This window comes from Gekko japonicus, unplaced genomic scaffold (genome assembly GCF_001447785.1).
Source record: "Gekko japonicus isolate JY-2015 unplaced genomic scaffold, Gekko_japonicus_V1.1 scaffold1201, whole genome shotgun sequence".
In the NCBI taxonomy this organism is placed as follows: domain Eukaryota; kingdom Metazoa; phylum Chordata; class Lepidosauria; order Squamata; family Gekkonidae; genus Gekko; species Gekko japonicus.
In genome coordinates, this window is record NW_015172039.1 from 350,961 (window position 1) to 374,150 (window position 23,190).

General features: G+C 52.2%; 1 protein-coding gene across 1 annotated transcript in view; it reads left to right on the forward strand.

Moving 5' to 3' along the window:
* The window catches only part of SHANK3 (SH3 and multiple ankyrin repeat domains 3), a 368,789-nt gene that overhangs the window by 285,260 nt on the left and 60,339 nt on the right, over nt 1-23,190 (forward strand). The window contains exons 18-20 of the mRNA XM_015420662.1: nt 5,149-5,273; nt 16,439-16,574; nt 23,100-23,180. Coding sequence (XP_015276148.1) covers nt 5,149-5,273; nt 16,439-16,574; nt 23,100-23,180 — 342 coding nt within the window. The remainder of the gene's footprint in view (nt 1-5,148; nt 5,274-16,438; nt 16,575-23,099; nt 23,181-23,190) is intronic.

Consider the following 23,190-nt stretch of genomic DNA (forward strand, 5'->3'; position numbering starts at 1 on the left):
TGGTGATCTACAACCATACTCATATACACTCACACGACCATTCACAACCATCCCATAACTCCCTTAAGGGGGCGGGGGCGGGATGAGATACCAAGCTCCAAGTGCAGAGTACTTAAGCAAGCGAATGGCTCTGGCCAAAGTAGGACAATGGTTTACCATTTCACACTTGTCTAGAATGTCACACCTGAAGGGACTGAGACTGAAGAGCCAAATGGCTGGATAGTAAACCCTTCCTCTTTGGGGCAGAAAGGTAAACGACCCCAAGGTGGGACAGACTCTCCCAAGAGGAGGTCATAAGTTCTCTGGACGACGGAAAAGAAGCTCTCTTATCTCGTGGCTTTTGAACCCCAGGACATTCGAGAGAGCATCATGCTGCTTTCAGAATGCATTTGATTTTTTTTTTACTTCTAATGCAGTTCTGCACTGCAGCCACTAGAGGCACAGGGAAGGCAGAGCTCAAGAAATAGCCGCTCCACTGTTTTCCGCTGGATGTGCCTTTCTGCAAAGGAACCAAAAGATGTGCCTTTTTTTCTACAAGGAGCCTTAAACTTGCATATCCTGCAAATCTATCCACTAGGCAAGCACTGGAGCAAGGCAAGACCAGCAAGCACAGCTCATGGCAGCCAGAGTCATTGCCGTGCTGCAGCCTCCTAACAGGGTTGTTGTTTCCAGCAGTTTCCCTCCTCCTTTTCTTCCACCCAGTTCCATAGTTTTGTCTGCTCAGCCAGATCTTCCTACTAGTGTGTTGCAGAAAATTAAACAACTGTTCCTCTACCCTGAATTTCTCTTTTCTACACTTTGGTGTAGTGGTTAAGTGTGCGGACTCTAATCTGGGAGAACCGGGTTTGATTCCCCACTCCTCCACTTGCACCTGGCTGGATGACCTTGGGTCAGTCACAAGCTCTGGCACAGCTGTTCCTGAAAGAGCAGTTTGTGTCAGAGTTCTCTCAGCCCCACCCACCTCACAGGGTGTCTGTTGTGGGGAGGGGAAGGGAAAGGAGTTTGTAAGCCACACTGAGACTCTAAGTGAAGGGCGGCGTATAAATCCAATCTCTTTTTCTTCATTTTGCTGTTTTCCATTCATTTCTCCCCTCGCCCCTTCCAGTTCCCTCCGTTATTTGTCAGTCTTGGTCTCAACTCCTTCATGTCCCTGGTTGGCGGTGTAGCAGCAAACCTTTGTTAAAGTTATGAACAGAAGGCGGGGTGGTGGTGGTTAATAGTTCCCATGATCTATCAGATAAGAAACAGGAAGTCCCCCCCCCTTCCAGACATGTAATGGAATATGTTGCCGAAGGCTTTCACGGCTGGAGTTCATTAGCTGCTGTAGATTTCCCGAGCTGAACGGTCGTGGTCTTGGCATTGCAGGACCTGACGTTTTACCAGCAGCTGTGACTGCCATCCGCAGAGGTATAACACAGAAAGACGGCGCACTCTCTGTGTCAAGGTGAGAAGAAGAAAAAGGGTAGGCAGGTAATTTATATCTACTCAGGAAGGTGGGGTAGGGCTGAGTCATTATCTTGTAGGCGTTCCCCAGGCTGTGAAACATGCTAATGGAGGCGCTTTCCTGAGGAGGTTCTTTTGTGTATGGATTGTTTCCTGAGGGGGTTTCCTGAGGAGGTTCTTTTGGATGTGGATTGGCTGTTGAAATCCTAATCTTATCTGTAGTGCTATTGTCAGATGTAGACCTTTTGTGCGAAACATCAGGTCCTACAATGCCGAGACCACGGCCGTACAACCTGGAAAATCTACAACAGCTAATGTAATGGAATGTTAATCGTTTTAGTGGTTACATGTGTGAGACGAAGTCAGAACTCTTTCTTTGCTCCCCCCCCCTGTTAGATTTAATTACATTTTAAACACTGTCCAGGCAGTGAGTGTTGTTGTATATTGTTGTTAAGAACATAAGAACATAAGAGATGCCAATGTTGGATCAGGCCAAAGGCCCATCCAGTCCAACACTCTGTATCCCACAGTGGCCAGAAATACCAGTGCCATCAGGAGGTCCACCAGTGGGGCCAGGACATTAGAAGCCCTCCCACTGTTGACCCCCCCCCAAGCACCAAGATGACAGAGCATCACTTGCCCCAGAGTCCCTATCTATACCTTGTGGCTAATAGCCACTGATGGACCTCTGCTCCATATGCTTATCTAATTCCCTTTTGAAGCCGTCCATGCTTGTAGCTGCCACCACTTCCTGTGGCAGGGAATTCCAAGTGTTAATCACTCTTTGGGTGAAGAAGTACTTCCTTTTATCCGTTCTAACCCGACCGCTCAGCAATTTCATGGAGTGCCCACGGGTTCTTGTATTGTGAGAAAGGGAGAAAAGTACCTCTTTCTCTACCTGCTCTTTCCCATGCATAATCTTGTTGTTGTTGTTGTTGTTGTTATAGGTGGGACATCTAATATCCCTTTGTAAACGCTGCTTTGCTATTGTAGACAGTAAACTTCATGTTATATGACAAATGGCATAATCTTTTTAGAAAATATGTCAGCAAAATCAATCCCAGTGATCCGAGTACTTCTCATTCAGCACCGCTACATAATCAATTGTGCAGGGGGTTGGACTAGATGACCCTGAAGGTCCCTTCCAACTCTGTGATTCTATTCTATGGATTGCCCCAGGTTTTGTGCTAGGTAAAAATACAAGGGTATACTGAAATAGATTTCTTACTGATATACTTATTAAAGATTTATTGTGATATGAATTTGTTGTGAACTACAGCCTACTTCTTCAAATGCACCCTTTATTGGTACACATTTGTGTACAAACATAAAATTACAAAATTAGACCTATGGTTTGGATTTGGGGGCGAGGTAGAATATTTGTCCGGAGGCCCATGGTGGCTCTCAGCAGCCCTGTTGACCCCATGCAGGATTAAGGGGCTCCCATCTTGTCCACATGGCCCAACCATAAGAACTAAGCTCACGCTGAACCTGAAATGTTGTAGCTTTAAGAAATACTAGCCTATGTTATTTAAACATAGTTTAGGGACAATACCAAGGAAAGAGCAGTGCATGTTTTCACCTTTTCTTTGTACCCTTGCTCATCCTGAATGCTGGAACACACTGTGTATACTTTGTATTCATTTATTGAACGTTCTTATATTTCGGATGCTCTAAGCCTGATCTCTGTAAACACACCATGCTTATTAGAGCTTGCTAACTGAAGTGCAGTAATAGGGGATGAGCTCACCGTATCTGGAGTGCTGTAGCTCAAAATTGAGGTGCTGAGATAGATCGCTCCCACTCTAGCTTGTTAGGAACAAAGTGCGGCAATTTGGCAAAGCATCTAAGCAGCAGTGCAAATCCAGAGTGCTAGACGTGTGACTCCGTGTAGCTGGAGATACTCTCAAAGTTGCTGGTGGCAGTGGTCAATACCCAGCGGGTTTTTGGTCACCCAACACGCACACACACACACCGGAATAAGCGAAACAGGCAGCATCACCAAGCAGAGAGTGTGGCCACAGGGCTTTTCTGACCAACCTGAATGAGCTAGAGATGAAATGGGGGGGGGGGGGGGGGGCCCCGCCCCCCCCCCCCCCGCCTTTTTCAGTTTTTCCAATGGAAAAATTGCAACATTTGGGAGAACACTAAAAATAAATTCCTGTGAAGTATTTTCTCTTTTAGAATGAGTAAAATGCTTCTTAAGTCAAGGATTTTCACATTCAAAAAGTATAGTATGAAAATGTCTGAGGACTATTTCAATTTCCTGGTGGAAATTTGGGCAATTAGGGGTAGCACTGAAAGAAACCTCCTATGAAATATCTTCTCTTTTTTGAGTGAGGAAAACCTTGTTTACAAAGCGTTTCACTCATTCAAAAAGTATTGCATGAAAAGCCAGTTTGTCCCGGCAACGCGGGATATGAATTGAAAATAATAAATAAATAAAAACTCTGAAGACTTTCTGAATTTTTTCCCCCCATGGAAAAATTAGGAAATTTGGAAGAGCTCTGATAAAGTATGCAGTATTTTCAAGGATTTTTTTTTTGTTCAAATGTAAATGATTTTGGCAGCAATTAATACGCTTTAACATGCTTAATGATAATACATTATTAAAGAGGTTGATGTTCTCAGTGTTATAAAGTTTAGCTTAATAACCAAACATACAGGCAGCCCTACCTACTGTGACTCCGAAAGTTTCTGTCCACATAATACACTTTCTTTGTTTTACCACAGAAGATGTTTTGTATCTTCAGCTTTTATTTATACCTACCTCTCAAATGGCAAATGTTAAAGATACATTTATCTATCTATATCTAAAACTGCCACACCCTGCTTTTCCTCATGGTTCAAGGAAGTTTGAAAATTGTGCTTTAGTAGCAATGGCTCAGAGGTTAAGGCGCTGAGCTGCAGACCAGAAGGTCTGTAGTTTGGCAGTTCAAGACCTTAGTGCCGCGGGATGGAGTGAGCTCCCGGCTCTGGCCTCTGCTCCTGCCAACCTAGCAGTTCAAAAGCAAGAAATTGCAAGTAGATAAATAGGTACCGCTTCGGTGGGAAGGTAACAGTGTTCCATGTGCCTCGCCATTTAGTCATGCAAGCCACATGACCACTTAAACGTCTTCGGACAACGCTGGCTCTTCGGCTTGGAAACAGAGATGAGCACTGCCCCCTAGAGTCGAATTCAACTGGCTTTCGAGCAAGGAAAACCTTGCTGCAGTCTGCAACTCATTCTTCAAATATCAGCTATACTTGCAGTTTTTCTTATGGAAAATGAAGATATTTATACTTTTAAATTCTATAAATATGTCAGGGAGTCAAATTTTATGTGCTAAGTTATAAATGACGCATTTAATGTTAAATCAGTTAAAGGACTTTCAGTTTGATAAGAAATTAAGTATTGCATGTATTTAAGTTTTCTCCGTATTTCTGTTGTTGTTTTTTTAAAAATAGGGGTAGGGTTTTTTTCCCCGTGGCTTCAAATTTTCTGGAAATGTTAGGTCTCTAGAAGTAGCAGGTTGTTCCTTCACTGCAAGAAATATGTTGTCTTGGTTTGGTTGCAGCAGCAGACTGAGGCAGCCGAAAGCCCTGTGGATCTGAGAAAACCACCAGCCTGCCGGGCAGGTTCAGCCGCACACTCCTGCGTATTGGTATTGTGGTCACGTGGGCCTTTGTGCACCTCGCCCTGACCTGCGACCCTCTTTGTTTCAGCGGAGACTCCGATTGAGGAGTTCACCCCAACACCTGCTTTCCCGGCGCTCCAGTACCTGGAATCCGTGGACGTGGAGGGTGTGGCCTGGCGCGCAGGACTTCGCACAGGAGACTTCCTGATTGAGGTGAGTCCTGGAAGCTGGGGTGGGGAGAAGGAGAGTCCGCCACCCTGGGGAGTTCTGCAGGAGAAACCACACAGAGCTGCCTGCCATCCCTGACCGGTCTCCCCAGGTCAGTCTTGCCCCCTTTGACTGGCAGCGGCTCCCTTGGATATCAAGATGGTGTCCCATCACCTATGACCTGAGCCTTTTCACCGGAGGTGCCAGGGATTTAACCTGGGGCCTTCTGCATGCCAAGCAGGTGTTCTGCCACTGAGCCACGGCCCCACCCAGAAGCTTCCTGTCTTTTTGCGGAGGGAGAACACTGGGAACGGAGATTCCCTCACTGTGGTGTTTGACCACTTCAGTCCACAGCCCAGCTGCATGACTGTCAGAAGAATCTGTGGTGGAAAGCACAAGGGCTGCACCTGCCGTCTGTTGTGCAGGCCGCTGTTTGCAGCAGGGGTATGCAAAAAAAAAATAAATGCTGGTATTTTTCAGGTTCGGGTAAATGAGACCCGAAAAATATCAGTAAATGCCAGACTTCCCCAGTAAAATACCAGTAAAGTATTCGGATTGGGGCTAAATTCGGTATTCCCAAATATATTAGGGTTCGGTTTAAACCACCTGAGGGAAAGGAGGCATGTTAGAATGCTTTCTTAACCTCTGGCAGACCCTACAGATTTCCCCCTCAATTTCAGTCCCCGCCAGTCAGCTGGGAGTGAAATTGACAAGGGAAAGCCTGGCTCTCTGCCTTCCGTTCTCTAGCTGACAGATTGTAGCTGGAAAAGGGCAGGCAGGGAACCTAGGCATGTTTACAATGCCTGTTTCCCTTCCCGATCTTCTCCAGGCACCTGGAAAAAATCGGGAAGGGAAGCAGGCATGTCTGCCCCAGGCAAACATGGGTGCCTGGAGAAGATTGGGAAGGGAAGCAGGCATGTTTACAAGGCATTTAAACCCAACAGCTGACTGGCGGCTGAGCCGGCTGTTAGGTTTAATGAGACCTTTTTCGTATAGCAAAATGAACCCGAAAAAAATAATGGCTTTTTCGGGTTCGGGTATACCAGTAGCCAAATACAGAACTGTGATCTGTATTCAGCTTATGTGATACCCGAAAAATACCGACAAGGTATTTTTCAGGTATTTTTTTGGTTCAGCTATAGCTGAATGCACACCCTTAGTTTGCAGTGGGGGTCAAGCAGGAATTGGCTAGATAAATGGGGGCTCTTCAGAAGGTCTTTTCCTTCTGGCACCTGCTGCTCCTTGGGAGGGCCCCATGCAACACCTGGCTGTGCCTGCAGCCTGGATCCTGGCACCCCAGATGTGGACTGCGTCCCTCAAGAGGCCCACCAGGCCCCCACTTTGCAGCTGTAAGAGGTTCTCTGGAGTCACCTTGCGTAGTAGCCACTGGTAGATGTCTCCTCTATGTATCTTTAAAGCCATCCATGCCTTATGGTCCTTTGGCAGTGAAGTAATTTTTGAGTGAAGAAGGACTGTTTCTGTTCTGTAGCTTTTGTCTGATCATTGAATTCCAAATTATTTCGCTGTGCATCACCTTGCGTGCAGTTACCTGGAAAGGTCAGGTATAAATATCCAGAGAGATGAATGCCACCGTTGATGGAGCCACTGGAAGGATGGAGGACCCGTTCGGATTTCTCTTTGCCTTTTGTTTCCTCTGTGCAATGAGCACAATTGCCCTGTGGGGAGGGGACATGGGACGGGGTTTTAGGAGGGTTGGGTAGAAAGTCCTGTTGTTGCAGGCTGACTTGCAGCAACCCCAGAGAGTTTTCAAGGGAAGAAACAAGCAGAGGTGGCTTTGCCGTTGCCTGCCTCTGTGTACCGACCCTGGACTCCCTGGGTTCTCCCGTCCAAGTACCGACCAGGGCTTCCAAGATCTGATGAGATCGGGCTAGCCTGGGCCATCCAGGTCAAGTCTAAAGAGGAGTAATTTGTAGCAGATACGTCCATCAGTGGCTACTAGCCGTGGTGACTGGAGAGGCAGTAGAAAAGAGTAGGAGTCCAATAGCATCTTCTAGTGTCCTGGCCCCATTGGAGGACCTCCCTGATGGCACCTGGTATTTTTGGCCACTGTGTGACAGAATGTTGGACTTGATGGGCCATTGGCCTGATCCAACATTGGCTTCTCTTGTGTTCTTATGTAAAGACAAATGAAATTTGTGGTAGGGTATGGGCTTTTGTAAGTCACTGCTAACTTCTTCATAGCTGAAGAAGTTAGCAGAAACTCATAAAAGCTCATAAGAACATAAGAGACGCCAATGTTGGATCAGGCCAAAGGCCCATCCAGTCCAACACTCTGTGTCACACAGTGGCCAGAAATACCAGTGCCATGAGGAGGTCCAGCAGTGGGGCCAGGACATTAGAAGCCCTCCCACTGTTGACCCCCCCCAAGCACCAAGAAGACAGAGCATCACTTGCCCCAGAGCCCCTAGCTATACCTTGTGGCTAATAGCCACTGATGGACCTCTGCTCCATATGCTTATCTAATTCCCTTTTGAAGCCATCCATGCTTGTAGCACCCACCACTTCCTGTGGCAGTGAATTCCAAGTGTTAATCACTCTTTGGGTGAAGAAGGACGTCCTGTGCCCACGAGTTCTTGTATTGTGAGAAAGGGAGAAAAGTACCTCTTTCTTTACCTGCTCTTTCCCATGCATAATCTTATAAACCTCGATCATGTCACCCCTCAGTCGTCTTTTCTCCAAGCTAAAGAGCCCTAAGCGCTTTAACCTTTCCTCATAGGGAAAGTGTTCCAACCCTTTTATCATTCGAGTTGCCCTTTTCTGCACTTTTTCCAAAGCTATAATATCCTTTTTAAGGTGTGGTGACCAGAATTGCACACAGTATTCCAAATGAGGTCTTACCATTGATTTATATAGGGGCATTATTATATTGGCTGATCTGTTTTCAATACCCTTCCTAATAATCCCCAGCATAGCATTGGCCTTCTTTATTGCAGTCACACACTGTCTCGACATTTTCAGTGAGTTATCCACTACAACTCCAAGATCTCTCTCTTGCTCAGTCTCTGCCAGTTCAGACCCCATCAATGTGTATTTATATTTAGGATTTTTGGCTCCAATGTGCATCACCTTGCACTCATGCGCTAACACAAATTTTGTTAGCCTTTAAGGTGCTACTGGACTCTTACTCTTTTCTACTGCTACAAACAGACTAACATGGGTACTCATCTTGATCTATCTCCATGTTCAGAGGCAGTAAACTTTGAATCCCAGTGCCAGGAGGCAATATCTGGAGAAGGTCTCAGCCTCTATGCCCTCTCGTTGGCCCTCCATCTGAACTGCTTGGCCACTGTGTGCAACAGGATGGTGGACCAGATGGATCACTGGTCTGATCCAGCAGGGCTCTTCTGGTGTTCTTATCAGGGTAAGGCCTCGGCTTCTATGCCCTGTCTGTTGGCCCTCCAGAGGAACTGGTTGGCCCCGTGTGAGACAGGATGCAGGACTAGATGGACCACTGGTCTGACCCCACAGGGCTCTACTGATGTTCTTATCAGGGAAAGGCCTTGGCCTCTATGCCCTGTCATTGGGGCTCCAGAGGAACTGGTTAGCCACTGTGTGAGATGGGATGCTGGACTAGATGGACCACTTGTCTAATTCAGCAGGGCTCTTCTGATGTTGTTATCAGGGAAAGGCCTTGGCCTGTCATTGGAGCTCCAGAGGAACTGGTTAGCCACTGTGCAAGATGGGATGCTGGACTGGATGGCCACTTGTCTGATCCAGCAAGGCTCTTCTGATGTTCTTATGAAGGCTTCAGCCTCTGTGCCCTGTTGTTGGCCCTCCAGAGGAACTGGTTGGCCACTGTGTGAGACAGGATGCTGGACCAGCAGTCTGATCTAGCAGGACTCTGCTGATGTTCTTATCAGGGGAAGGCCTTGTTCTCTATGCCATGTTATTGGCTCTCCAGAGGTCTGATCCAGCAGGGCTCTTCTGATGTTCTTATCAGGGGAAGACCTCGGCCTCTCCACCCTGTTGTCGGCCCTGCAGAGGAACTGGTTGGCCACTGTGTGAGGTGGGATGCTGGACTAGAGGGACCCTCACTGGTCTGATCCAACAGGGCTCTTCTGGTGTTCTTATGAAGGTCTCGGCCTTTATGCCTTGTCTATTGGCCCTCCAGAGGACCTGGTTGGCCACTGTGTGAGGCAGGATGCTGGACTAGAGGGACCTTCACTGGTCTGATCCCGCAGGGCTCTTCTGATGTTGTGTACCATCTTTTGCCTTAAAACATCAACAGAACCAGGGCCGAGTTGCTAGTGCTGGAGAGAGGGAGGAAAGAGACATCGAGACGTGAGACATTAAAAGTGAAAAGGTTCGCCAAACCTGGCAGGCTTGCTGCAGGACGTGGGGGCAGCCTCCAAGCAGCGCTTTCAAGGGCTGGCTGTGTTCATGCAGGCTGGAGCATTAAGCCCTTGAAGTCGTATAATAGAAGCCATTAAAAGCAAAACGAACCCTTTCTAAAGGTCACAAAACAGGACAGACGCGGTGGGAGGAATTGTGCGGCGCCGTGTTCTTTGCCACTAATAGCGTCACAGGCATAGCCCACAAGGTGTCTCCACACTTTGTGCAACCATCACAATAGCAGTGTGCTGTCGAGGAGGAGGAATCCCCTTTGCCCGGCAGCCAGATCTGGCCCGCTGTGAGTTGGGCAAAGGCAGCCGCCCTACGACAGCAGAGGTGCTGCCTTCAGAGAAGGCGTTTCTGCGTCCTGTGCAGCAAACAGCCCTAATCACGTCAGGTCTCAGGAGCTAAGCGGGGTCTGCCCTGATCGGTACTTGGATGGGAGACCACTCAGCCAGTCCAGGGTGGCTACGCAGAGGCAGGGAATGGCCGGCCACCTCTGTCTGTCTCTTGCCTTGAAAACCCTTTGGGGGTCGCCAGCAATGCTCCCTCTTAGCTGTGGAGTCTTGTGAGCAAAAATTCTACTTTGTGAGCTGCTGGCATTAAAGTTGTGAGCGAGCGATCTGGCTGCTGCAGAAATCAGTTGGCTCTGGAGCCCTCCTTCCCGTGCTAAGACAAAAATGTGTGAGCCGGCGGCTAAAAAACTGTGAGCTAGCTCGCACTAACTCAGCTCAGAGGGAACACTGGTTACAGGTAAGTGCAGCCCTGCCTCGCCCAGGGAAGAACTGGTTTCTCTTAGACCTGCCTTTTGTCCATTATGGTGAATGAACTTGGGTTTGGGTTTTTTAAAAAACTGTTCATTCAGTTCACATATATATAACCTGATAGGGGAAAATCCATCAGAAAGTTCTTCTGACGAAACCTCTTTGAAATGGAGACCGAAGCCCTCTGGCTCCCTCAGACTTTAAAGTGTAATTCACTGAAGCAGAGAGGGCAGCCCTATTGCTGGCCTCTTGCTTCGCTCACAGAAGCTAAGCAGGGTCAGCCCCAATGCTCCCTCTAAGCTGTGGGGTCTTATGAGCAAAGATCCTACTTTGTGAGCTACCGGCATTAAAGTTGTGAGCGAGCGCTTTGGCTGCTGCGTAAATCAGTTTGCCCTGGAGCCCTCCTTCCTGAGCGAAGGCAAAAATCTGTGTGAGCCAGAGGCTAAAAAACTGTGAGCCAGCTCACACTGACTCAGCTTAGAGGGAACACTGGTCGCCAGAAGTCAGCTGCGACTGGATGGCACTTCCCACCAACACCCCACAACAAATAAGTTCCAGATGCACCTGTTCTGAAGAAATGATTGGTGCCACACCTGTTCTTGGTTAGTGCTTGCATGTCACATAATGTGAACTCCCCCCCCCCTGTATTGGATTTATACCCTGCCCTTCACTACCCAAGGGAGTCTCAGGGCGACTTACAGACTCCTTTCCCTTCCCCTCCCCACAACAGACACCCTGTGAGGGAGGTGGGGCTGAGAGAGCTCTTGACAGAAACTGCTCTTTTTCAAGGACAGCTCTTATCAGAACTACGGCTTGCCCAAGGTCATCCAGCCAGGTGCAAGTGGAGGGGTGGGGAATCAAACCCGGCTCTCACAGATTAGAGTCCGCGCACTTAACCACGACACCAAACTGGCTCGGGGGGGGGGGACATGATTGCTCTCTCTAAATTTCTGAAAGGCTGTCGTTTGGAGGAGGGCCAGGAGCTGTTCCAGTTGGCAGCAGAGGAGAGGACCAGAAGCAACGGGTTTAAGTTACATGCAGAAAGGTATCGGCTGGATATTAGGAAACATTTTTTCACGGCCAGAGTGGTTCAGAGGTGGAATCAGCTGCCTAGGGAGATGTGGTTAGTGCCCTTTCACTGGCGGCTTTCGAGAAGAGGCTGGAGGAATATTTGTCAGGGATGCTTTAGGCTGGTCCTGCATTGGGCAGGGGGTTGGACTAGATGGCCTCTGTGTGGCCCCTTCCCACTCTATGGCTCTATGATTCTGTGGTCTGATTCAGTACAAGGCAGCTTCAGGTGTGTTCGTGTGTACGCCTGTATCCACCTGTTTGGCCAAGGAATTTGGGGCACCTTGAGACTGTCTTACCTTCACAGCATTTCTGTGAGGAAGGTTAGGCTTAGGGATCATGCTCGGGCTTCAGCCCTGAGCAAGGAAGTGAAGAGGCGGTAAAGTAAACTCTGGTCAAAAACAGCTTTATGATTTTTTTTTGGGAGGGGACGATGACACCAGGAGGGCTTGTCTTACACGTCTGCTCCTAGAGCTTGCTTTGTCGGCTCCAGAGTCAAACAGAAGGAGATTTTCTGGGACGGCTGAACCACTTCATGAACCTCTGGGTCAAACGTCTGATTCTTCGTATTCCAGGAGATATATTTTTAGGAAAGCTACAGATCCAACACGGAGTCTGGCCTGTTCCTATAGTTAGTTCTTATCACATCCATCCCAGAAACCCCAGAAGATAACTTTAAAAACAGGTTAGTTTTGGAGGGTCTTCACTGATTTGTGTTCTTCCAGCTGGGCTGTTTCTGCTGGGGTGTAACCAGATCCCTGCTTCCGCCATCCGTAGCACCACTCAGAGATGTGTGGAGCACCTTCAGGTCAAACTGGGCGTGGGAGAGCAGGGAGGGACCCAGCGGGTTGGGGCTGTGGTGCTGGGGGAGAGGGGCATGTTCCCAAATCCCACCCCCCCACCCCATACACACCCCATCCCCACAGAGCCACCCTTTGGCCTAAGGTCACAAAAACTGATGCAGACAACTGGTAGAGCCCCAGGTAGGTCCGTCTCGTCCGGATCCTGTTTCCAGGCACTTGTTGTCAGGAAGTCCACATGCAGGGCAGGGATGCATCCCCCCCAGTCTCTTCTTGTTTCTACTGGAATTCGGAGGAAGGCAGGCTTGAAGCACAGAAGCCCCCCACCATGCCTTGCCCCCTTGGCTAGGTCCCAACCCCTGGACTTGACCGAAGCCACCAGCAGGAGGAGAGCACCCCAACACAGGCAGCTTTGGCCAGCAGGCAGAGGGTGAAGAAGAGAAGAAGAAGAGATTGGGTTTATACCCCATGGCCCTTCACTACCCAAAGGAAGTCTCAGGGCGGCTTACAAACTCCTTTCCCTTCCCCTCCCCTCCCCACAACAGACACCCTGGGAGGGAGGTGGGGCTCAGAGAGCTCTTGACAGAAACTGCTTCACGAACAGCTGTGCCATAACTATGGCTTGCCCAAGGTCATCCAGCCAGGTGCAAGTGGAGGAGGAGTGGGGAATCAAACCCGGTTCTCCCAGATCAGAGACCGCGCACTTAACCACTACGCCAAACTGGCTCTGGGTGGCGCTTGCCCCTCCAGAGGGTGCAGCAGGGCTGCCAGGGGGGAAAGGCGATCCCAGATCATGAGCCAGCAAATTCTGTATGGCTTTCTGTGCTGGGCATCCCTGGCTGTGCCCTGAAGGCCCCAGAGAAGAAGAAGAAGAAGAAGAGATTGGATGTATACCCCACCCTTCACTCCTCAGAGGAGTCTCAGAGCGGCTTACAGTCTCCTTTCCCCTCCCCTCCCCACAACAGACACCCTGTGAGGTAGGTGGGGCAGAGAGAGCTCTGAGAGAACTGTCCTTGAGAGAACAGCTCTGAATGAACTACGGCCATGCCCAGGGTCATCCAGCAGACGCTAGTGGAGGAGTAGGGAATCAAACCCGGTTCTCCCAGATCAGAGTCCCCACCACATGACTGTGTGACCCACCGCCTCCACGAAGGCACCCTCTGGGACACAGTTCAGGAGGACAAGCAGCCCCCCCCCCCCAAGAAGCCTCTTGGGTGAGACTGTTTCTGTTTCTTGGAGAGCTGTTTGTGGGGGAGTGTGAAGGGCACTTCCGCTTGGATTTATTGTGAGATTTGCTTGGCTGACTTGGCTTGGGAGCCGGGCTTTTGTTTACAGTGCTGGGATTTGGGAGGGAGGGGTGGAGAGATCAGGGACACCTGGTTAGTCTCACACACACACACACACACACACCGCACCGGCATGCCCAGGTGTTGTAGCCAGCCCTCCCTCCCATGGTTTCCCGCACCTCTGATAAAATTGCGTTTTTAGTGGTTGTCGCAGAAACCGCTATTTTTTGCCAGCCTAATTAAGAGGAATGACATTCAACGCTACTCACTCACCATTCCTGTTTTGGAGTCCAGCGTTCCCATTTCCTGGGTTGGGGAAGCGGCACCGGAGGCAGGTCGGCGGGTGAAGCTGGGGCTCAGGACAAGAGCCCCGTGGGCGGGCCGTCTGCTTCCTCCGAGGTCCCACCTCTTCTTCTCCCGTCACCCTCCCTGCCCGTCTCGACGTTCCCTTTGCTCTCGTCCCCCGGGAAGGGCCAGTGAGCGAGGCACAAAGCGTGCTCCAGGCCCAGGCCCCAGAGTGCCTGCCTGGGTCTTTGCTCTGCTGGAGGGTGCATTCCAAGCCCTGAGCTGCCTTCTGGTGGCTGCCACTGTGTGTGCATCACTTGGGGAACAGGCCGGGGAGCTGATTTGGGATGGTGCGAGGGGCCGCCTGCTAGGAAGAGGCAGGGGCCAGCCCATGTTTCCGCCTGAATCCGGCATCACGGATTGCTCTGAGGCGGCCGTCCTGCCAGACGACTCCCATCCGAGGCTCCCTCTAAGCTGTGGAATCTTGTGAGCAAAACATTCTGCTTTGTGAGCTACCGGCATTAAAGTTGTGAGCGAGCGATTCGACTACTGCATGAATGAGTTTGCTCTGTACTTAGACTTGCCTGTACTTGGACCAGGGGTGGGGTTCCCGTTCTCTCGCGAGCTCAGCCTTGTTTGCCCTCTCCAGAAGCCCTGGCCCCTCTTGGAGTGGTCTTCCTCTTAAGGACGACGGAAGGAAGAGGCCTGAGCTTGGGGGGACAGGGAGGAGGAAGTCTGGGTCAAGAGAAGCAGGCCTCCCGTCCCTGCCGGCTTGCTTCCCGCCTGCCCCACCTGAACATTTTCAGATGCAAAATTTGTCACAGAAGGCACCCGCCATTTCTTTCTCAGAGCCTTGTAGTTCCAGTAGGAACTTATTAGCATAATAGGCCACACCCAACAGCTGAAAGTCATTAGCGTATTAGGCCACACCCTGATAGCACAGCTCATTCGCATATTATTGCCCAGGCAAGCCCCCCCCCCCCTTGAAGGGAAGGGAAGGCTGAGGAAGGCACAGAGAGGCATTTAAATGCCTCCCTGATCCTTCCAGGCCCCCTCTGGGCCCCCCCGCCTCAGAGTCGCCGGGGGGGGTGTCGCTCTGCGGGCCTTCCCTCTGTAGCCGCGCACGCAGAGGTTTTGGCTGTAGTGGGCGTGGCCACTGAATCCCACCGGGTGCCGTTAGGTAGTCCCGCCCCTAATACGATATATATATGTGCCCATAGATAGGGATAATACAAAACGATGTAAGCCACTCAGAGACCCATGGGAGGGGTTTGAGCGGGGTAGAAGTTGAAGGTAAATAAATAAATAATAATAATAAGCCAGCCGGAAGTTGAAGGTAAATAAATAAATAATAATAATAAGCCAGCCGGAAGTTGAAGGTAAATAAATAAATAATAATAATAAGCCAGCCGGAACTCCATTCCTGTGTGTTCCTGCCCAAAAATAGCCCTGCTATTGTTGGTCCCAGAATGAAAACGGGGCAATCTTTCAGGTGTCAGGTGCCAACGGTGAGCCATTTTAAAAACATTCTTTTTTTATGGGACGGCCTTCAACTGCCTCACACTCTGGCATATCTTCTCCCATTTATTTAAATCAATATTGTGCTCTATATTTCCAGCCCAGGCAGTCTTTGCTACTTTGATGACCTCATCCTGCATCTTATGGTTAACATAAAAGAATATAGTTTGCATCTGGGCCTAAAAGCATTTTATCAAGTTCTGACATTTCTAATGAGAAGCCTAATTGTTTCTCTTTCATATATCTGGAGATGAGTTGGTTTCTTTCCAACCAGGATAGCTGGATCTGTTGGGATTGCAAAGTTTCTTGCGATTTGACTCCAAGAGCTTGTGGGGTAGACCCAGGCCAGCAGTGCCAGCTCTTGGCAAACGCAGTGGAGCTCGGGGGGTGGGTGGGGGGAGTTTTCAAAACGTGACTTCCGAAAACGGATGCTCAAATCCGCTCTGAGCAAACCTCATCCTTCTGCTGAATAGGGGGTGGAGAGGTGCTGGTGGAGAGGTGCAAAACAGGATGTGGACGGAAGAGGAAGCAACAAGCCCCCGCTAGACCGGACCGCCTCCCCCTGCCCCACTGTGGAAGAGGCAGGGATGCCAGGCTGTTGTCCGGTTTCATGGGGAGGTTCCTCTGGGGCTTCTGGGGGCTCCTAATCAGCCAGGACCTACATGGAACCGGGAAGAATTTGTGCCCCGGCGCTCAGACGCCAGTGCCAGAAAAGAGGGATTAGTTCCCGCCATCTTCCCAAACTTGAATGTAGAAACAACAGAGAGATCACGGGAAAGATGCAAACAATGAGGAAAACAGCCGTGATGTATAACGAAAATATATATTTAGACTGCTGTGTTGCAGTGAGTAGTGTCTCATCAACAAGATGTACGCATCCACACTAACAGGATTTGCATAGACTCCCGTTTCACATAACCGCTTTATCTAAGTGTGCTGCGTGAATAACATTGGTTTACACATCCACGATTCTAATCCGTGAACGTTAACACGAAACATTCCTCCCTCTTCAATGAAACAGATTATGTGCTCAGGACGTAAAGAATTTGTTTGGGGGGGCCCTCCTCTTCACTCTCCCCCCTCCGCTTGCTTCACAGGTGAACGGTATCAATGTGGTGAAAGTGGGTCACAAGCAAGTGGTGTCGCTTATCCGCCAAGGGGGGAACCACCTGGTGATGAAAGTGGTCTCTGTCAGCCGCAAGCCAGAGTCGGAGGACCTCAGTCGGAAGAAAGGTGAGTGCCCGGCGGCAGCCCCCCTGCGGCAGCCGCTCCTCTCCCACTGGCTCCTTGCGCCTCCCGGCCTGTGCTCTCAGGACACGGGGGATGCCTCTTCCTCCCCCGCCCCCCGGTAGATGGGCTCCTCTCTGTCCTCCTGTGCCCCCCGGCCCGGCTCTCCGGATGGGACTTGCAGTCTCTGGGGCCGGCTCTCATCCCAGTCCTCCCATCAGCGTGGCTCCCAGCACTCACCTCGGCATGGCTGATAGGTGGTTTCTCTCAGCCACCCCCCTGGGTTGCCCAGAGCCTGGGCACGTCTTTGATTCTGGAGGTGCCAGCCAGACTCTGGACCGTGGCTGGAACGGGGTGGGGGGAGCCTGTATGTATGGCACCAACGTGGTTACTCCACACCCGGGTGCTGAGGAACCCTCCCCATGTGCTGGGCTGCTGCTGTAGATGTTCAGAAACACCACTTGAAAGAAGATTAGACAGCTACACGGGGAGGAGGGTCTTTCCATGTCTACTGGCCGTGGTTAAAGGGAACTGCCACGTTCAGAGGCACTCAACCTCTGAATCCCAGTGCCAGGGGGCAGCATCAGAGGAAGGCCTCAGCCTCTGTGCCCTGTTGTTGGCTCTCCGGAAGAACAGGTTGGCCGCTGTGCAAGACAGGATGCTGGACTAGATGGACCCTCACTGGTCTGATCCAGCAGGACTCTTCTGAGGTTCTTATCGGGGAAGGCCTCGGCCTCTCTGCCCTTTTGTTGGCCCTCCGGAGGAACTGGTTGGTCCCTGTGTGAGACAGGATGCTGGACTGGATGGACCCTCACTGGTCTGACCCAGCAGGGCTCTTCTTATGTTCCTATCAGGGGAAGGCCTTGGCCTCTCTGCCCTATTGTTGGCCCTCCAGAGGACCTGGTTGGCCCCTGTGTGAGACAGGAGGCTGGAGTAGATGGACCCTCACTGGTCTGATCCAGCAGGTCTCTTCCGCTGCTCTTATGAAGGTGTTGGCCTCTCTGCCCTGTTTGTTGGCCCTGCAGAGGAACTGGTTGGCCCCTGTGTGAGACGGGAGGCTGGACTAGAGGGACCCTCCCTGGTCTGACTCAGCAGGGCTCTGCTGAGGTTCCTATCAGGGGAAGGCCTCAGCCTCCCTGCCCTGTTCTTGGCCCTCCAGAGGAATGGGTTGGCCACTGTGTGAGACAGGATGCTGGACTAGGTGGACTTTCACTGGTCTGATCCAGCAGAGGCTCTTCTGCCATTCTCTGCCCCATTTTATGGCCCTCCAGAGGAAAGGATAAGGTCCCAGAATTCTTCCTCATTTCCCTTTCTCAAACTCAGCCAGCCTCCAGATGTTTATTTATTTATTCATTATTTATTTATTTATTTTGGGATTTATATCCCGCCCTACCCAGACGGCCCAGGGCAGCAAGCAAGCGGCAACGCCGAAAATAAAACATAAATTACATTAAAACATCAATAAATACAAACTAAAATGGTGCTCTACAGTTCATTTTAAAATTTCAAGATGCTCTCTTCCTTCTGGATTCGACCCTTGTCTTGCAGTTCTCCATCCCAAAATTCTAGGCAGCTGCTGTGGCAGGAGCCCCTCTCCCCACCCCAGCAGCAGGATTGGCTGTTCTGGGCCAGTGGGGAGCCCTAAAGGGCCGAATGGGCCCTGCTCTCTGCCTGGGAGCACAGACTCCGGCCCTCTTTTGAGGCGAGAGGGAGAGACAGGCAACGTGTAAGAGATGCCTCGGGATAATCTTACGGCTAAAATCTTTGGTGGTGATGACCCAGACCCCACCCCCAGCCGGATTAGGAGATGCCATCTGTGACTGGGCTGCAGCTCTCGAGCGTCCGTCCCTTCCTTTCCCCACGCTACTTGCTGAAATGCCTTCCACGGCACTGTCGGGTGACACCCGGCATCGCTCCGGCCAAGAGGGCTTCCTCTGCCGCAACGGCTCCCTGGGACTCTGGCTCCCCAGAGCCAAGCCGGACCCCCAGTCTCAGAGGCCCCGTGAGTTGGCGATGCTGCTGTGTGGCCACTGAGCCCAGGAGGTGCCCCCACCCGGACGCCTGCGGCCCTGAGCAATGGTCCATACCAGGGGTGGCCGGGACTTCCTTAACAGAAGAGCCACATCGAATAAACGTCAGATGTTTGAGAGCCGCAAGACATGAACAGATATCACACACACGTTTCTACTATAAAAAAACAACAACGCAGATTTGCTTTTTATTAGCATTAAACGGGACTGCCAGAAATAACAACAAAAAGGGTAAAAACAGATATTGATGATGCTACTTATTTATCCAGTGGTACTTGTAGGCTGGGGGGGGGGAGGCTCTGAGAATGCATTTAAAGTTAAAGTTGCTTTCTTTCTCTGTCCGCCCGTCCCCCGTCCGTCCCCATCCCCCGTCCCCCCCGCTCAAGCCTAACCAGGGAGGGGAACAGTGGCTGGAGACCGATCGTGGTGGCATGCCTCTCCTTCGCTTGGGAGCCACATGGTATATGTGAAAGAGCCACCAAGCCACAGTTTGGCCACCCCTGGTCTGTACCCTCTTGTGTTGTTTTTTTAAAAAAAATCCCACTGTGGAATTTGTCGATACAGGCCACCGAGGCATCAGGGAAGTGGGACCAATGCTCCCTCTAAGCTGTGGAGTCTTGTGAGCGAAATCCCACTTTGTGAGCTCCTGGCATTAAAGTTGTGAGCAGGTGATTTGGCTACTGCATAATTCAGTCTGCTCTGGAGCCCCATCCGTCCTGAGCGAAGGCAAAAATGTGTGAGCCGGAGGCTAAAAAGCTGTGAGCTCGCTCACACTAACTCCGCTTAGAGGGAACATCGCTCTGGAGCCACATCCTTCCTGAGCGAAGGCAAAAATGTGTGAGACAGAGGCTAAAAAGCTGTGAGCTAGCTCACACTCACTCAGCTTAGAGGGAACACTGGTCGGGACGCTGCGGATCTGGGCCACTGAAGCCCCTGGTTGACTCCCGAGGATAGCTGGTTGCAGGCCGCTTAAGCACACTGATCTTCCTTATTTTTCCAATACATTGTTCCAATTCTCCAGTGTTTAGAAGGAAATCGAGGCACTGGGCATGTACTGCAGTCAGTCAGGAAGTCACAGTTTTCAGGCATGATCGGGACGGTCCGTCTGCTGAAGTCCTAGCCCACTTCCAAGGGACCTAGTTGGCTTGGGAGTTCAGTGTTCCCTCTAAGCTGAGTTAGTGTGAGCTAGCTCACACTTTTTGGGCCTCCGGCTCACACATTTTTGTCTCTGCTCAGGAAGGAGGGCTCCAGAGCAAACTGATTTATTATGCAGCAGCCAAATCGCTCGCTCACAGCTTTAATGCCATCAGCTCAGAAAGCAGAATTTCTTCTCACAAGACTCCACCGCTTAGAGGGAGCATTGCAAAGCGTCCCTCGCTGCAGGTGGCAGGGCACCTCCACAGTGAGGATGGTGAGGGAGGAGCCATGCATCTCGTGGGGCTCCATTGCCCTTTGAACCAGTGCTTTGGATTTTTGAAGGGAGGGGGAAGAGGAGCGATCAGACCCCTTCCCCACACCCCTTTTCACACCGAAAGCCACTGCGTCTCCCCAGCCACTGTTGACCGAACTAAGGGAATTGTGCAGGTACATCCAGGTACTGGCTAGCCATGTGCCTCCGTTTGTAGCAGCGGAAAAGAGCAAGCGTCCAGGAGCACCTTCAAGACAAACAAAATGTATGGCAGGATAGGAGCTTTCGTGAGTCACAGCGTGAGCGGTGACTCATGAGAGCGCATGCCCTGCCATACATTTTGTTCGTCTTCAAGGTGCTCCTGGACGCTTGCTCTTTTCTACTGTACAGGTACATTACCATTTTCCCCCGAGGGGGGATAGAAGCTGCTTCTGATGGTGGCTTTTGTTGGGAAAAATGGCATGAGAGGAGCTGTTTCTTAAGGCGGTGTTCCCTCACACTTTGGACTGGTCTTCGTCAAATTACCCCTCCAGATAGGGTTGCCAATCTCCATGTGGAGGCTGGAGGTCTCTTGGAATTATAGCTCCTCTCCAGACTACAGAGATCAGTTCCCCTGGAGAAAACGGCTGCTTTGGAGGGTGGACTCTAGGCACAGGGGGGGCCAAACTTGCTTAACATAAGAGCCACATAGAATAAACATCCGTTGTTTGAGAGCCGCAAGGCATGAACAGATATCAGACACATGTTTTTATTTGGGAAATATGCAAATTTGCTTCTTTATTAATGAGACTGCCAAAAACAATAACAAAAGCTGTAAAAGCAGATATTGATAATGATATTCATTTGTCCAGTGATATTGGCTTGCTAATGATATTTAGCTTCCCCCGCTGCCCTGCCGGGAGCCGCACAGTATGTGTGAAAGAGCCATGGTTTGGCCACCCCTGCTCTATGGCATTATCACCGCCCCCAGGCCCCCTCCCCTTCTCCGCCTGCACCTCCAAATCTCCAGGGATTTTCCAACCCAGATCAGGTGACCCGGTCTCCAGGAGCTGCGCTCTGTGAGCGAGAAGGCCCCCCCCCCGAACTGCCTGTCCGGCCCTCTTACACCCCGAGATGGGCCAAATGGGGGTTGGCTTTCACCCTCCTTGTCTGGGCCGGCGAGCAAAGCAGGGCTCGGAGGCCAAATCTGGCTTCTTTGTGTACGGAGCACCTGGGCCTGCTGTAGAGCCCTCCCGGGGCTTGGTCCGGCCTCTCCTCCCTCGGGTGGACCAGGTGCCCGGAAGCACCCAAGGGTCGCTAGGAAGACATGAGGTCCCCAAGAGATGGGGGAGGAGGACGGGTGTGCCCCGTTGTGGGCCCCGAGGAGGGGAAAGAAGGGGAGGGATGGGAGGCAACCTGTTTTGAAGGTGGGGCAACAGGTCGTCCATCCCCCCCCCCCATGGCACCTTTTCCCCGTGGGCTGCTGTCTCCGGTCAAGGCCTGCCCCCGTGAGGACAGGCACCAAGCCTTCCCTAACCCCCAGGGCAACTGCTATCCCCCCCCCAGTCAAAAATCCTCAACAGCGTGGCGGCGTTGCCTCTTGCAAGCAGGGAAGGTGAGGCAGATCCCTCCCACACAGCGCCGACTGAGGGGGAAGGCAGATCCTGTGCCTATTTTTAGTGGCCTGGGGCTGCATCACGGGGAAGGCGCGCCGCCGCTGCCGCGGGGCCTGCTGGCTTCCGTCTCTGGCAGGGAACCAGCCCCCCCCCCACGCCCGGCAGAAGGCAGGGCTCCCCGGGCAGCCAAGCAAGGGGGTGGCAGCTTTCGCACTGGCACCCCGAGCTGTAATTCTGCTGCTGCGCCAGTGCCCGCCTCTTGGCTGGGGATCGCGCTTCCGATATCCTGCCCTCACCATTCCTGTCGAGGAGCAGCTCCCTGGCTGAGACGGACCCCGGGTGCCTGGGCGGCTGGCACGCAAGCAGCGCCTGTGCCTCGGAGATGAGCGTTGAGTCCTTCCACTCCCCCGGCGCTCCCGGCAGGCCAGCCACGAAGGAGCTCCGTCCCCATGCCGGTTGGGGCTGGAGCCCCTTCCTCTTGCCCGGCTGAAGGAGGCGGCCTCTGCCCTCTGTCCTCCGCACGCCAGTCGGTGCCAGGAGGTGTTCCTCGTGGAGTGGGCTGGCGCCTCCTCGCCAGCTTCCCCTGCCGGATCGTTTCCTGTGCCAGGGCTCGACGGCAGAACGTCTCCCCGCCGGCTGGTGTTGGAAGCCGCTGTGACAGGGGCCCGTCCCGATTCCCCGCTTGTGGCTTGGCAAGGGGCTGTGTAGGAATCATGTTCTCTGCTCCATCCGCCCCTGTTTTGGGGTCTCTGATGCAGGCGGCTTCTCCGGCAGAGGCTCGAAGCTCCGGTCTCCATAGCAACGCCTGAGCGTTGAAGCCCGCATTGTTACGGATCGGATCGAGAAGCGACGGGCGGGCGGGCGAGAGCCGACCGCTCCTTCAAATCCCATGGCAGATGGAGTCGCTCTCCAGCATCGGGGCTGGCTGGGCCGGCTAGGGCGTCCCTCTGCCCAGACCTGCCACCTGCCTCCGTGGTCGGCCCCCTCCCCGGCAGGGCTGCGCCGAAAGCCACATGCCTGAAAGCGCCGAGCGGCCGTGCCCATCTCCGAGCCAGGCTGGGTGGGGGAACGGAAGCCACGCCGCCACCACCACGAGACCAGGAGCCTAGGAGCTCGGCCGGAGCTCGGGAGCCGCCTCGATGCCCACGGTGTGCCCAAGGGGGTGCAGGCCGCCCGCCCAGGAGAGACGGAACTGAGCAGGCCTTCCCCGCCGTAGCGCTCCTGAGGCGGGGCCTCCCAAGGCGGAGGGTCCTCCTGGCCAGAGCGAGTGGGGGCTGCCCCCCCCGGTCGCCTGCCCCCCGCCCCCCCTTCCGCCGCGGGACAATGAAGCAGTTTGCCTCCACGCGCAGCCTCAACAAGATCCTGCAGCAGTGCGACTCCTCCTCCCGCGAATACGAGGAGATCCAGGCCGTGGAGACCAAGTGGCACCTCCACCTGGCCACGCCCCGCAAGATCCTGGACAGGAAGCAGTGCAAAATGCCCTCTCTCTTCCTTTCAGCCCCGCCGCCGCCCATGAGAGCCCCCAGCACCACACTGACCCTGCGCTCCAAGTCCATGACCGCTGAGCTGGAAGAGCTGGGTGAGTCTGG